Here is a 16455-nt window from a genome sequence, read left to right as displayed (position 1 = left end):
CCTGATGGGTAAAAAGCTTCCAGTGTATTCCTGCCCTCCAGGGAGCTCCCAAGTGGGGGTGATAAGGGAGATTAGTGCCAAGTGGAGAAGAAATGTCATTTCCAAATGGAAAAGAATGGACAAAGGCAAAACCCATCCTTTCATGTGGGGCAGGTCTGACTCTTGTAGAAACGCTAAGCCTGCAACCTTCCTTCTGCAGAGCCTGACTGTCTCCGGGCCTCCTGTTTCTCTTTGAGGTCCCTACTCTCAGAGCCAGGTTCTGGGACACATGGCATTTTTGCTCCAAAACTCAGAGGCCCCAGTTATTGAGTGATCACTATGTACTAGGTGCCCAAACTCAGTCATTATGGTTGAGTCTTACTCCAGGCCTGTGAGGGAGGAATTCTTTTCCTCATTTTGCAGAGGGGGAGACTGAGGCCTGGAGAGCCAAAATACCTGCCCATGGCTACATAGTGTGATCTCAAACCCTGGCTTCTTGACTGACGTTCATGCACCCCACTCCTTCCTGTCAGCTCTCGCTAGCTGTAGGGAACAGTTTCTACAACAATCTATAAGATGGGGCAACGACAAGGTTCACCCATTGGGCTATTTTATGGGTCAGCAGGGCCCCAAACTGTTGTAAGTTTGTTCACTAAGACCTCAGGCAGGGTCCATTTGACTCAGGGACACACATCTACTAAAACAACACAGGTTTGTTCCCTGCCCTGTGTCACACAGGAGTGGAAACTGGGGCCAATTTTGTAGCCTAATCCATCAATAAATATGGAACTTACTCTGGAAAAAGGGCTGGAGGAGGCTCACAGGCCCCTGCCTTTCCAAGGACCCTCCCTGTTCAGGACTTGTGGTGGCTAAGAACCATAGGAGGCTGGGGGACCAGAGGGAGAAGAATGGGTGATCCCCCCATCCCCTAGGGTGCTAGGAGTGAGAGGTCAGAGGTTGAGTCCCTGGGACGTTGGCTTTGTTTCCTTCTGGCACAGGCTGGACCTGAAGGAACATCATCAGTAGAGGGAGGGAGTGGGGGAGGGGTAAGTGGCTGGATGGCTGGCTGGCTGGATGGATGGATGGGTGAGCAGATGGATGATTGAATGATTAGATGGATGGACGATTAGATGGATAGAGGGATGGATGAGATAGAGGGATGTCTCTGGATTTTGTGACAGAGACAGGTGTGTTGTGTCTGTCTTTGTGGGTGTGTCTGCATGTTTGTACATGAGGCCATGTCTGTCTGTGTGTCCGTCTCCCAGTATCTACACCTTTGTGTGTCTGTAAGTGCCCCAATCTGATTTTGTGTCCACCTCTGGTGGTGTGTGGTGTGTGTGTCTATGAGCTGGGTACATCCGGACACCTGCTTATTTGTGTGTAGTTCTTGGTTGGTACCTGTCCGTGTGTGTCTGGCTGTGGCTATGTACAGGCGTGTCTCTGATTTTAATCTGATTTTCTGTCTACGTCACTGTGTCTGTGTGTCCAGGTTTATTTGTCATATCTGTCACAGTGTGTCTGTGTCTCTGTGCGTCCACAACCCTATGTCCCTGATTGTGTGTCTGTCTGCTCCATATGTATCTTTATCTGACGGTGTATGTGTCTTCTTGATCCCGGGTCTGACCTGACTGCGGGTCCATGTCTGTGTATCCAAGTATGCCTGTGTGTCCTGGTGCAACTGTGTGTCTGTATCTGTGTGTGTGTTTCTGTATCCAGGGGTCTCAGTTACCCAAGATCTGACTTTATGTATACAGGTGTGTCTGGGTGTCCTGGTCTGTGTGTCCTCGTGGCTGCCGTCCCAGCCCTGCTCTGTTTCCCCAGGGGGCGCCCTTGCCCAACCTTCACTTCCTCCCTCGTCTCCTGACCCCCGGGTGCGCCCCAGCCGGCTGGTGGAGAGGAGCGTGGACCCAGACAGGACACCGCCTCCCCGCCAGGTCCCCGCCTTCCCGCGAGGCCCCGCCCCTAGCCCGCCCCTAAGCGGGCTATAAGTTCACCGTCGGTCTCAGCCTCTGCCTTGCCCGTCGCTAGTGGTCTGCACTTGGAGAGTTCTGCCACGGGTCTGAAGAGCACAGCCACCACCCGACCATGGCCGAGGGTGAGTATCAGGGTCAGTGCAGTATCAGGGTCAGCGCCGCTGCGACCGCTCAGGGGCCCCGGGTCCAGCCATCCTTACCTGGTCTCTGTGGTCCCACCGGTGCAGTGGGGGTCAGGACCGGGCTGGGCTCAATCCCTAAGTCCCTGATTTGGAGCGCACCAGGTGGGCTGGGCTGGGCTGGGTGAGAGGTGCCGGGCTCCCAGTCCTGGCTCTGCTTGGGGCCTCAGCTTCCCCATCCCCAGGGCATAGTCATTAACCTCTGCCTTCCTGGATCAGATGAGGCAGTGGAACACGAAGGCATGTTACGAGCGGTAAAGTACTGTGTTAGCAGACCATTGTCACTTGTCCTCCGTCAGTTAGTGGGAGCTGGCTCCCTGCTGCATGCCAGGCGTGAAGCTGTACAGAGGGTGCTGGCCTAGACTCAAGTACTTAGTTTTGGTTAGTCCGTGGTGGTGTGTAACCCAAGCCTGGCTGTCTCCTTGGCCTCGGGGGCCAGAGAGGAGCTCCCAGCATCCTATGGGGGAAAGGCCTGAGAGCAGACTTGCTTTCCTAGGTCCCTCCCTGCCCTCAAGTTCTGCAACCCTGGTTCTTGGCCACTGGTTGAGTCTCAGTTTCCCCTCCTGTAAAACATGGACAGTAATGCCAGTCCTCGGTACATCTGTGAAAGGACTGGAGAAGGGGCTCAATTCATTTCCTACACACACACACACACAAACACACACGGGCAGGGCTACCATTTCAGAGGAGGGATTTCTACGATGGGAGATGCGCCTGTACTAATGCTGCTGGACTCAGCATCCTGGCTGACTCTTGGGTCAAGTCCATTTGGAGGTGGCCTCTGCACCACCGCAGCCCCCAGGAAGGAGGGTGGGCAGAGCGAACATGGAGAGGGACCCGGGGCGCGTGGAGCTGGAACAAGCAGGAGGAACCACCGACGTGCCCGACCTGCTGTGTGATCTCGGGCCACCTTTGTCCCTCTCTGGGACCCGGCTCCCCAACACATGTGATCGAAAGCCAGCTCAGGGCTGGCTGTGACGCGTCACGTAGGCGGCCACTTGTGCCCCATGCAGTTTCCCACCCTGTCCCCAAGAGTGGGGTTCAGTAGACCTGGGGGACTCTGGAGATGCCAATTATGATGAGCCCCCTGCCCCATTGCCAGAGTGGCCACTTCCTACAGGGGTCCCGGTGGCCTGGAAGACCTCGGGTGCTTTCTCAGTGCAGAAATCCTAAGATCCTAGACCCCAGTGTTTCTGCACCTCTAGAGCTGGGCGTGATTTCTGGAAATCTTTCTTCAGACAATAGAGTGGGAAAGCACTGCATCTGCCCCAGGCCAGGGACTGACCATCTCCATAAGGTCTCCTAGGGGGACAACAGTGGCCTCTTTCTTGCTTAAGCTCTCTGGAGTTGAAGTTTCCCAAAACAGTGTTTCTTCACCCCAGCAGGCCAGCAGGAAGTTCTTCCCTGTGGCTAGCGGAGGTCTCTCTTGCTGTGATTGCAGGGGCCTCAACTTCCCCCGGGTCTCCTCCTAGGCTTGAAACAACACAGGATGTGAGCGGGGGATGGGAGGGGTGGAGGGGGTCAGGGGGATGGACAACAAATCCTGAGCTGTGAGTGAGGTTGTTACCAGTGCGGGCTCCCGAATCTACAGCCCTGGATTCAAACCCCAAAGCTTCAGCTTGTGCTTGCCGTGAGACCTGGGGCCGTGTAATGTCTCTGTCTACAAAGTGAAGGTAGTGGTAGTAGCTGTGTAGGTGGGTAGTTGTGAGGTTTAAGTGGAGATAATCGGTGTCAAAGCCCTCGGCAGTTACTGGGCAATTTGCGCCTCATTTGGGGGATATTCCATGGCGGAAGGGAGGAGAGCTGCATGTATGTCCCTGTGGAAGGACCCACTTGCTGGGTGACTTTGGCAACTCCCTGCCCCTGGGCCTCAGTGGGACCACATACTCTTAAGGGCCCCATAATTCTGAGCATCTCCCTTGCCCACTCCTCTCACCCTACGGTCCCCCTAATCTTGACCTTGATTAGGTCAAGTTGAACTCGCCAAGGTTTTTGAGATTTGACCCTCACTCTCCCATCACCCCAATCCCTCCCCTTGGTCTTCAGCTCCCTCCGAAAATATGGGAAAAGAGAACTTTCACATATCAAACTTTTGCCCTGGGTTCAGCCCTGGGGAAAGGCTGTCCTCTGCTAGACCTCACAGAGGCCCTTTGATGCTTCAGAAAAGGAGGCACAGAGAGGGAGAGACACCTTCCCCAGGATCACACAGCGGCACAGCAGAACTGAAACTCAGGTCCAGAAGACTCCAAAACCTCTGTCATTGAAAAAAATTTTTTATTATGGAGAATATTGAACATACATAAAAGTAGAGAGAACAGTAGAATAAATGCCTATGTTCTCGTCACCTGGTCCCAACTACCACCAACTTATGGCTACTGTTGCCTCCTGCCCTCACACCCTACAACGCATTATTTGGAAACAAATCCCAGGCATCACATCATTTCATCCGTAAATATTTCAATATATCTCTCCAAAGAATAAGGACTCCTTTTTAGACATAAACAAATTAAAATTTCCTTAATATCACCATTATACATCAGTATTCAAATTTCTAATTGCCTCATGCATGTAATAAATAGTTTTTAAAATCAAAATCCAAATAAGTGTCACACAGCACAGTGGGTTGTAATGTGTTTTAGGTTTCTCTTAGTCTATAGGTTATCCCTTCAACTTTTTTTTTCTTGTCTTTTCTTTCTTTTTTTTTTTTTGTAATTTATTGGTTAAAGAAACCGAATACTTTACCTATAGTTTCCCAGAGTATGAATTTTGTTGATTGCTTCCTGGTTCTGTGTTTACATCTTCCTCAGTCCTCTGTATTTTCTGGAAATTGAACCTAAAAGGCAAAGCCTGTGTAATTAATCGATACCGAATACCACCCCCCTTTTTACCAAAAGAACCCTCCAATCACAATAGACTAGCTCGTGTTTAGTAGGCATTTATTATGAGCCAGGTGCCGGGCTAAATGGCTCACCACAGCCCTGTTAGGTGGGTCCTGCTGTCCCCACCTGTGGACACATGGGGAAAAGTGAGGCCCAGAGAAGCTGAGTTGCCTGAGGGCCCACGGCTGGGAGGTGCAAAGCCTTTCCCACTTGCCGCAGTGCACGCAACCTGTGATTAAGAGCTGGGGAGGGAATTCCCCATCGGTCCGGTGGTTAGGACTCCGGGCTTCCACTGCAGTAGGCCCAGGTTCAATCCCTGGTCTGGGAACTAAGATCCTGCAAGCCGCGCAGCATGGCCAAAAAAAAAAAAAAAAAGAGTTGGGGAGATTCAGGCCCAGTTAGCCCCTGGGGGACAGGGCGGGTGGGGATTGGGAAGGCTGGCTCCCGGGGGGCGCCCTGAACCCCTCACGTCCAGGGAGCTCAGGGCTCACAGCTGGCTGAGGGATGGAACCACGGCTCAAGATCTGTCTCCACAGATCTTGTTCTGGAGAGATGTGACCTGGAGCTGGAGGCCAATGGCCGTGACCACCACACGGCTGACCTGTGCAGGGAGAACCTGGTGGTGCGACGGGGCCAGCCCTTCTGGCTGACGCTGCACTTCGAGGGCCGAAACTACGAGGCCGGCGTGGACAGCCTCACCTTCTGTGCCGTGACTGGTGAGTCCCACGCCCACACCTCCCTGTTCTGTGGTTTCGTTGTCCCCTGACAGACCATGGGACAGGTGACACCGTTCCTCTTCGCCCCCTGAGAAATTCCCAGCAGTCATAACCCATTTTACAGATGAGGGAACTGAGGCCAGAGAGTGCAGAGATGTCTCCGCAGGCCCTCAGTCTTGTAGATAAGTCTGTGCTTCTGGACGCCTGGGTTCCTGACAACCTGTTGTCACCAGGGTTGAGGGGTAGGTTTGCCGCCACACGGGTCCATCAAGGTCCTGCCTGCCTTTTCCCACATGAGAACAACTTCCCAATCCTTATCAACAGCCACCCCCGCAAACCCACGCAACCTGATGAAGCCTCTGGGATCAGGCCCAAAGAGGGTCTGGTTGGTGGAGAGAACCCCAGCTGCTCCAGCCCTCTGCGTGGGCAGTTTTATGTTCTCCTGGTTCTTTCTCTAAGCCTTGGGAGGCTGCCTCAGGCTCAGGAGCTGGACAGACAGACCTGGGTTCTGGTGTGGACCAGACTGCCTACCCGCTGTGTGGCCCTGGGCAAGTTGCTTAGCCTCTCTGAGGTAAAGCACTTCTGGTGGAAGGTAGTTAGGTGAGAAGGGCCTGACATGAGGGAGTGCTCTGCAGCTGTTAGCAGCTGTTTGCTGGTCTTGCTCCAGGGACTCCAGTGATGGATGAAGGGACATTGAGGCCCCAACCACCCCATCCCCAGATGCCCAGTGTCCAGTCTTCTTTGCTATTCCCAGGAAAGTGGCCTTAAATGCCAAATCCCTGGGTTTGGCTTCTGATGGGAACCACTCCCGCCTGGCTGGGACTCTGGCCCAAGTGTGGGAAAGGTGAGCTCTAGCTCTTTCTGAGGTCTCTGAGGCCAGAGAGCAAGCAGGCTGAGGCCTGTACTACCTGGGAGGCCGTTTGATAAAGCTTATCACAGTGCCTGCAGACCGGCCACAGATATCCCCTTCATCCCTTTCCTTCCTCCCCCTTCCCTTCTGGCAGGAACATACCTACTAGCCAGGGCACCCCCCCACACACATACCCAGCATCCTTGGGGTTCTTGCAATAAATCTGAGGGGCCTCCTGCAAGTCTTTGATCTTTCCAGCCTCAGTTTCCCCCTCTGTAAAGTGGAAGGCTGAATCCATGGCAGTTAAGGGCTGGGTGTGGTGCCCTGAGAAGTGTCAGGCTTGACTTGATGAAAATCACATCTATGGGATATGCATACTCATCCTGAATCCTTCTGTTCTGGAAGCATAACTAACACCCATTTTACAGATGAGAACTCTGAGACTCAGAAAGGTCAAGTTACTTGCCCAGGTCACACAGTAAGTTAGGGACACAGCAAGATTGAAACCCTGACCCCAGAGTTGAGGCTTTTCATTGACATGATCTGAGAGCAGGGACATTTACTTGTTCACCACAAGTGCCTGCCGGCCTCAGTTTATTCCTCTGTGAAATGGATGGTCGATGAACTGCCAACTTGGGTATTTCCCATCTCTTTTTCCTTCTTTCACTTTCAAGGTGTCCGAATTTCTTTCTCCTTCTTCTCCATTTGTCTAGGTAGCCTGACACTAGGTCACGAGGCCCCAAGTTCAGGGTTGGGGCCACGGGGGAGGCAGGCAGCTGACCTTCTTACCCCAGCAACTAATCTCTGTTCTCCAGTCTCTGCCAACTTATCTCAAATCATAGCCAACCTGCCCTGGTAACGTCCACAGCCCCCGGGGCAGCCACAGAAGGCACTGTATCTCTGGGTGCACCCGGCCTCCCTGTCTGAGCTACCAAGACCCTCCTGTGGGCTGGGGAAGCTGAGAAACAATACCAGGAAGCGGGGCCTTCTGCCTTGAGGCCTGGCTTTGGTCAGCCCCCGACCCTGGGCCTGGCCTGGGCACCCTGCCCTAGTGTTGGAACATTCTAGCTTATGATCAGCCTGTCCTACCTCTTCAGGGAAACTGAGGCCCAGAGAGGGGAGGGAGCTGGCAAAGGTCATTCAGAAAAGGGGCTGTGTGACCTGACCCCACCCATGCCCAGATGCCATGCATTTCACCCTGACAATTCGAGGCCAGACAGGCTCTGCTGTGGGGTACAGACCACAGCAGACAAGCACCACCCTTGTTGAGGAATAAAGCCCTGCTTCCCCACAAGGCGGGCGAGGGTTGGGAAAGTGGGCCGGGTGAGAGTGAGGTCATCCTGAAGCAGTGAAAAGAAGCCTTCTGCAGCTAATAGAAGGCTTGACCCTGGAAGGTTCCCCTCATCCACCCCACCCAGGCCCTCACTGCCGTGGTCGGGGTAGTGGCCAGGACCCCTCAGGTCTCCAGGGCCATTTACCCAGGGGAGTCTCTGCGGCGCCTCTAGCCCCACAAAGAGTACCGTGTGGAACCGCAGCCAAGGAGTTTTCTAAGCCAGTTTATGTGAGCAGCAGTGGGGCCGGGGGGCAGCCCGCCCGCATCCCATCCACCAGGACCCCTCAGAAGAAAGGGGTGTGTAAGTGCGTGTATGTACACGGTTGCCGCGGGACAGAGAGAAAGGGAAATGTGTTTCCTGGCCTGTCCCTGAGGGTGGTGTATCAATAGTGATGGTGGCTATGGTACCTGGCCCAGGCCGTTACCATGGAGACCAGATCATTGATCATCCAAACAGTGGATGAATCCATGGCAGTTAAGGGCTGGGTGTGGTGCCCTGAGAAGTGTCAGGCTTGGCTTGATAAGTAGAAGGAAGCTGGTAAAAACAAACACCAGCAAACAAAGTCATGTTTATTCAATTCGGGCCGATATTCTCATCTGCTGAGGGCTCTGAGTTTGAGATCTGAGCTTACTGTTAAAGAGAGAGGTTAGCAAGGGTCTGGGGTGCCCGGGCCAGTGAGCACCCGTTGGGAGGTCCTCTCTAGGGCCGTGAAGGCCCGAACAGATGGTCACCTTCTCTCTGCATGAGTCAAGGTCCAGTTCCTGGCTGGGCACATTGGTGTTGATGATGACTCTGGGGGTAGTTCATATTTACTGCATAATTTCTGAGAATGAAAGGGGTGCCATTAAGAATTATGCTGGATAAACAAACGGGACCTAATGAAACTTCAAAGCTTTTGCACAGCAAAGGAAACCATAAACAAGACCAAAAGACAACCCTCAGAATGGGAGAAAATATTTGCAAATGAAGCAACTGACAAAGGATTAATCTCCAAAATTTATAAGCAGCTCATGCAGCTCAATAACAAAAAAACAAACAACCCAATCCAAAAATGGGCAGAAGACCTAAACAGACATTTCTCCAAAGAAGATATACAGGTTGCCAACAAACACACGGAAGAATGCTCAATATCATTAATCATTAGAGAAATGCAAATCAAAACTACAATGAGATATCATCTCACACCAGTCAGAGTGGCCATCAGCAAAAATCTAGAAACAATAAATGCTGGAGAGGGTGTGCAGAAAAGGGAACACTCTTGCACTGCTGGTGGGAGTGTGAATTGGTACAGCCACTATGGAGAACAGTATGGAGGTTCCTTAAAAAACGACAAATAGAACTACCATATGACCCAGCAATCCCACTACTGGGCATATACCCTGAGAAAACCAAAATTCAAAAAGAGTCATGTACCAAAATGTTCTTTGCAGCTCTATTTACAATAGCCCGGAGATGGAAACAACCTAAGTGTCCATCATCGGATGAATGGATAAAGAAGATGTGGCACATATATACAATGGAATATTACTCAGCCATAAAAAGAAATGAAATTGAGCTGTTTGTAATGAGGTGGATAGACCTAGAGTCTGTCATACAGAGTGAAGTAAGTCAGAAAGAGAAGGACAAATACCGTATGCTAACACATATATATGGAATTTAAGAAAAAAAATGTCATGAAGAACCTAGGGGTAAGACAGGAATAAAGACACAGACCTACTGGAGAATGGACTTGAGGATATGGGGAGGGGGAAGGGTAAGCTGTGACAAAGCGAGAGAGAGGCATGGACATATATACACTACCAAACATAAGGTAGATAGCTAGTGGGAGGCAGCCACATAGCACAGGGAGATCAGCTCTGTGCTTTGTGACCTCCTGGAGGGGTAGGATAAGGAGGGTGGGAGGGATGGAGATGCAAGAGGGAAGAGACATGGGAACATATGTATAACTGATTCATTTTGTTATAAAGCAGAAACTAACACACCATTGTAAAGCAATTATACTCCAATAAAGATGTTAAAAAAAAAAAAAAGAATTATGCTGGGACCACAGGCATAAAATGAAACTATCCTGGGAAAACTGGGACGTATAGTCACCCCAACTTTACCCCTTTCTGTCTCAGTTTCTGTATCTGTGAAGTGATTCAATTGAGCTAGACAATTACCGCATTCCACTCCAGTCTCTGAGAATTCTGATTTGTAATATGATCTCTTTGGATGACTCTGGGGGTAGTTCATATTTACTGCATAATTACTATGTGCTAGTCACTACTTTAAACTCTCACTGATTCTTCTAAACAGCATTAGAAGGTGGTAGTGACAATAATAAATAATAACTATCATTTATTGAGCACTTACTATGTGCCAGGCACCTTGCAATGTGCTTAACAAGCATCACCTTCTTTGAGCCTCACAATGACCTTATGAGGAGGTATTGCAATTGACCCCATTTTACAGCTAAGGAAACTGAGGCACAGAGAAGCTAAATAGCTTGTCCAAGGTCACAGAGCCAGTTTCAGACCTGGAGTCGAAACTTTCCAGGCGTGTAGTCTAAGCCTGTTTTCTTCTTTGATGAGAAAATCGCAGATCAGAGAGGCCTGGTGACTTAGCCCAGGTCACACAGCACTCAGGGTCTAAATAGTGGAACCAGACCTAGGCTGGCTCTCGGGCCCCAGTGCTGCCCAACTTCTCCCCTAAATACTGGCTCTGGAAGACAGGGAGCATTTAAAGGCTTACAGCTGGCTCCTGGCACTCAGACAGGGCCCCAGAGGCCTGTGTCATGCCAGTTAGTTCACAGTTATATTTGGGCCTGGGAGTGGGTGGGGCTGGCAGGTAGCCCCTCAGTGAGCAGGGCCCCATATTGTCAGTAGTGAGGGGGGCAGAGCTGCAGGGAGGGAGATGCAAGAATAAACAGAAACCCTCCCGAGCAGCCGCCCAGCCAGGCAGAGAAGGTTTTGTTTCTTCTCTCTGCCGCCCAAGTCCAGAAAGAGTGACCAGCACCCCTCACCCTCCCCATGACTCAGACCTGCCTGCATGGGCTAGGCCCTGCCCTCCAACTGAAAAAGAGCCAGTTCAAGACAGGCTCTCACCACACTGAGCCCTGAAACCCCCCCACTAGGGAGCATCCCTTTTGGGAATGAGAGGCACCTTGGGGGCAGCCCAGGGCCTAGAGATGTGGGCTCAGATGTTAGCTTTGCTGCAGACCCCTGGGATGTTCTTGGGAGGGCCCTTCTCTCTGAGCCTCAGTTTTTCCTCCTGTACAAGGGGTCTTGGGAGAAGCAGGAAGTGCCAAGGTGCTTTGTAAAGTGTAAAAGGCTGTAGGGAGGTGAGGGGTAGTTCTGGCTCTTCGTGGCTGCCTATGGAGATACAGAGGCAAAAAGTTGGAGGGGCCTTTGGGAGATAGACACCTAGACCTGCATTGGCCAGCACCCTCTGCTAGCCAAGAGCAAGCAGGCTTTCAGAAAGGCCCCACTGGGGACATCAGAGGACCAAGGTCCCATTCTACTCAGAATCTCGGCTTCTTTTTCTGAAAGTTAAAGGATTTAGGCAGGAGAGGAGGACCTTCGGGGAGTATCTTGCCTAATTCCTGTCCATGTTATAGATGGGCAAACTGAGCCCAGAGAAGAGAATGGTCTTCCCCAAAGTCACGCCAGTCCAGAACAGTGTGACTGTGACCCTGTCCTAGGCCACACTGTCCCCTCTCCCAGGAGGAACCTCCTAGGAGATTGACGTGCTGTGTGCCTGCACATTTTCACATATTCCCACAAAACCATCCTGCACATTTTGGGGTCTAATCCCCATTTTACAGATGAAGAAGCTGAGGCTCAGAGAGATGAAACCTGTCCCCAAAGTTCCCTCAATGGTTAGTGACAGAACTAGGCCTCAAACCCAGGCCCAGGGGACTCCAGACATGTGCTCTGCTCCTGCCAGCCCTGGCGCTCACCCCCCCTCACCACCCCTGGCTCATGGCCCCTGCTTTCTCCCTCTGCAGGCCCGGCCCCCAGCGAGGATGCCGGGACCAAGGCCCGCTTCGGGCTGTCCGATGCTGTGGAGGAGGGTGCCTGGGTGGCCACAGTGGTGGACCAGCAGGACAGTGCCCTCTCGCTGCAGCTCCGCACCCCAGCCAGCTCCCCCATTGGCCTGTACCGCCTCAGCCTGGAGGCCTCCACTGGCTACCAGGGCTCCAGCTTCGTGCTGGGTCACTTCACCCTGCTCTTCAACGCCTGGTGCCCAGGTGAGCTGCGCTTCATCCGCGGGGCAGGGTGTGGAGATGGGCAGGGCTGGACCCACCCATGGGAACCACTGAGGGTGGGGGGATGGGGTGGAAGAGACATCCAATTGAATTGAGTGAGGCCTACTCTATATAGTTCCGTGCTCCAGCCTCCCAAAGACCTTGTGATGTCGGAACTCATTATTCCCATTTACAGAGGAGGACACAGGCTCGCGGAAGCAAAACGACTTGCTCCAGCCTACACAGCTACGAAGGGATCTCACCCTGTGTCTGAGGCCCTGGCACTGTGAGCTGGGCCTGGAGGTGGCCTGGGTTCAGGAGCCCTGTTCAGGAAAGGGCTGCCCAATGGATGCCCAGGGCCACGGCTTTACGCCTGGTTCTGCTTCGTGGGGCTCTGTTTTAAATCCCACCAGACTGGCTTGGGAAAGGGAAACAGGGAGGTGGAGGGGCAGGCTACCCAGGAGAGGTAGGCAGGAGCAGTTTGGTCACCTAAGTGCCTCCTTATACACTCTTTCAGTGATGGCTCTCAGCAATCCCCAGGGGGAGAGGTTAGCATCCTCGTTTTACAGACAGTAAACTGAGGCTCAGAGATAAGTGGTTTTAGGCAGGTCCTTCAAGAAGCAAGTGGGTGATGCTGGACAAAACTAGAGAGTCAGGGAGAGGGCTGAGTCTATCTCGAGCAGATGGGAGGAGACAGGGGCGCGCCACAGGCCTTCCCAGGCCTCAGTTTCCGCATGTGACTTACAAGACAGTGGGCTCTCTTTCCTTCCTGCTCCTCCGGAGCCCAGCAGAGAGAGGGGCATTGTGGGCGGGCCCAGCCTGGGAATGGGCTGTCCCTCCTCAAAGCCCGGGCCCAGGGCAGAAATTCTGTCCTCTCCAGCATCAAGACAACCAGCTTCTTACTAGGCCACTGCTTTCTTTCTTCTTTTTTCTCCATTTTGGGGCATTTTATTTGAACAGAAAGATTTTTTTATTTTCTCTTTTACATACTTTTGCTTTTATTTCTAATTATAACAGTAAGACATGAGAACACCCTCTCTATAAAAGCTTCAAGCACTACAGAGAGACAAGCCCCCCTTGACTCTCTTCCTTGGGAAACACCATTATTACATGTCTTTGGGGGGGTTATCTCCTTAGATTCCAATGTATGTGCCTGGAGAAGTCACTGTACTTTTTCTTCCTTCCAGTTTTATTGAGATATAATTGACATACAGCACTGTTAAGGTGTACAGCATAATGACTGTACACGATGACTTATGTACATCGTGAAATGATTATCACAAGTTTAATGAACATCCATCATCTCATATACATACAAAATTAAAGAAATAGAAAAAATTTTTTCCTTGTGTTGAGAACTTTTAGGATTTATTCTCTTAAGAACTTTCATATGTAACATACAGCAGTGTTAATTACATTCATCACGTTGTACAAGACCTCACTGCATTATGGGTTTCCCTGTCTTTCTTAAACATAAAAGAATCTTACCATATACATCAGCCTACAACTTGGGTTGGTTTTTTTTCTCCCTCTACTGTACATCTTGAGGCTCTTTCCGCATCAGTCTGCAGACATCTGCTCATCCTTTTTAAGAGCTGGGAGTGCCCTGGGTCTTGCCGGGTGGATGGTTCATTAGTCTGGCTCCCACCCACAGGCATGAGTTGATCCCCTGTGGCTTATCAGAGGGAGGAACACCCTTGATCACACGCCCTGTGACCACACGGAATGGTTTCTCAGGACAGAAGTGACCTTGCCGGACCCACTGTCCACTCATTTTGATTTTAGTCAATGTGAACTTACAGCTAGTTGGCAACCCTGCCCGCAGGACAGGAACGTGGCAGTGCCCCTCCCCGACCCCAACACCGTGGGGTTTCAGAGTTCAGGGAACAGGGAGTGAGGGTCTGGGGGATGTCCCCTTCCTGTGTCCTGGCCTCCTCCCTGCCCGGAGAGTTGGGCTGACAGGCAGCCAAGCAGCACAGTGACTAAAGGGACCCACATCCTAGGCCGGGAACTGGTGATGCGGAGGCAGGAAGTTGGGCTCAGTGGGGGTGGGCACACTAGGGGAGGAAACTGCTCTCCCTCCGGGGGGAGGGGGGATCTGCCCGTGACCTGGGGGCCTCCCGTCCCTGAGCTCCAACATGGTCGGGGTCGGGATCTAGCGGCCCCAAGGCCTCCACCTTTACCAGCTAGAGACCTGAGCGGGGACATCATAGTCCCAGCTTCCTGGGCTGCGGTGGGGACACTTCAACATGTGCTGACACCTTCACTGGATGAGAAGGTACCGTGGGCTTTGCCTTCTTTAAATTCTTCCTCCCACTGATTTACAGCCACATAGTTTATTTATCTGAAGGCTGATGCATATTGTGCAATCTTCAGAGCCACAGGGCAGGACGCAGAAGACACCCAGCCACTTTCACATTTGCTTCCTCCAAGCTGTAAAGTTGCTGGTCACTGTAGAGGAGCCCAGGGGTCTGAGGGGCCGGGCAGCTGCATCCCAGGCACTGGACATGTTTCCCCAAGCTGATTTCAGTAGGCACGCTGCCTGGGCCCGCCATACTTTTAGGGACCCATGAAAATGTGTTAATTTCTTTTAAAATCAGAAGAAACAAAATGAATGTTCAGGCCAGAGAATGTGTTTTAACATATAATATTAATATGTTCATCATTATACCAATGCAGTCATAAAATATATTTTTGTTTTTTTAATTTTTTTGTGGAGGAAGGAGCCCACGGAGGCAAAAATGCCCAGAGCCGACCAAAATCATACCATGGCTCTGGAATTCCCCTTCCCAGCCTCAATTTCTTCACTTGTGAAGTGAGGATTAGAAAGGCCAGGCTAACCTTTGCCTTCCTGTCATCTGGCCCCACCGCCCCAGGCCCTTTTCTGTTGTCGCTAGCCACAGGCAACTAAGTGCCCTGTGTCTTCCAGCAGGCGCACCTCTGCTCTCTCTGGTCCTCTGCTTAGAATGTCATCCAGGCAACCTTCAGATGCCAGCTGACCCCCCAAGCTGGACAAGGACCCTCCTCCCCTGAGCTGCAGTGACACTTTCTCAGCTTTCTCTCCACCCGAATGATGCTTCTTCCTCGCACTGGCTCAGGGCTTTAGCTTGCAAAGCACCTTTCAGATCTGGGATCACATTTTACTCTTAGGGAACACAGTCAGGTGGCAGGAGAAGAAGTGACCTGCCCAGGGTCACACAGCAAAGGAGACTCAGAGCTAGGGGGTTCCTGACTCGTGCCCAGCGAGTGTGCCTGTCTCTTATTTTGGCATCAGTTTTCCCATCTGTAATATATTCTTGAGCCTCAGTTTTGCCATCTGTAAAATGGGGCTTCCAAGGATCCCTTCCACATGGGGCTTTTGTAGCGATTAAACAAGTTAATTTATGTCATACATTTATCATGGGTCCTGGCACATGGCAAGTGTTGGATAAAAGACAGACATTGTTGTCACTGATAATACCTTATCTCACTGATATGGGATTATTAATTAATGACTAGTTTTTCTGATTAAAAGAGAGAAAGGCCTCTGAGAAACTGACCTGGCCCTGGGGAGTTGGCACCCCGGCTGCCATGTCTGTGGGGCACCTGGGCCTTGCCAGACTTAGAGTTGAGGCCCTTTCCTTTTCACCCACAGCGGACGCTGTGTACCTGGACTCAGATGAGGAGCGGCGGGAGTACGTCCTCACCCAACAGGGCTTCATCTACCAGGGCTCAGCCAAGTTCATCAAGAGCATACCTTGGAATTTTGGGCAGGTAAGGCCACACCCTGCCCCTCCCAGCCATCTTAGGCCCACTGTGTGCTAGGTCCTGGGTCTGAGACAGTCAAAGTCAGAAGTGTGAGCAGGTCTGAGTCACCCACGCCATGCTGTCAAAGATTCAAGGGCCCTGAAATGGCTAGAGGCTTAGAGAGGGCCCAGGCCAAGCCTGAGGTCACACAGCAAAGGGTGGCCCTTTCCACTGTGGGAGCAGTAGCTCTGGGTTCAAGGTGGGAAAGAATAGGAGGGCCTTTGAGAGTTGTGGGGCTGGCAGGTGCTCCATGAGGGAGGAGGGGAACATTCAAGGCCATATATCAAAATAATGGGCAGCACTGGAGAAAGCTTACGATATGCTAGGCATGTGCTGACAGGAGCTTTAAACCATTATCTAGATCAGTGGTTCACAAACTCGAATATATGTCAGAATCACCTAAAAAAATGGGTTAAAACACAAGTTCCTGGGTCCCATCCCTAGTTTCTGATACAGTAGGTCTGGCTGTGGGCTGAGAATTTGCATTTTTAACAAGTTCTCAGGTGATGCTGATGCTATTGATCCAGTGAT

General features: G+C 51.7%; 1 protein-coding gene across 1 annotated transcript in view; it reads left to right on the top strand.

The window, feature by feature from the left end:
- Positions 1-2024: 2024 nt before the first annotated feature.
- Positions 2025-16455, top strand: part of TGM2 (transglutaminase 2) — a 33642-nt gene continuing 19211 nt past the window's right edge. The window contains exons 1-4 of the mRNA XM_065892253.1: positions 2025-2074; positions 5547-5726; positions 11899-12141; positions 15773-15891. Coding sequence (XP_065748325.1) covers positions 2065-2074; positions 5547-5726; positions 11899-12141; positions 15773-15891 — 552 coding nt within the window. The 5' untranslated portion in view covers positions 2025-2064. The remainder of the gene's footprint in view (positions 2075-5546; positions 5727-11898; positions 12142-15772; positions 15892-16455) is intronic.

This window comes from Phocoena phocoena, chromosome 15 (assembly GCF_963924675.1).
Source record: "Phocoena phocoena chromosome 15, mPhoPho1.1, whole genome shotgun sequence".
Classification (NCBI taxonomy): domain Eukaryota; kingdom Metazoa; phylum Chordata; class Mammalia; order Artiodactyla; family Phocoenidae; genus Phocoena; species Phocoena phocoena.
This window is presented reverse-complemented; position numbering and strand designations above follow the sequence as displayed.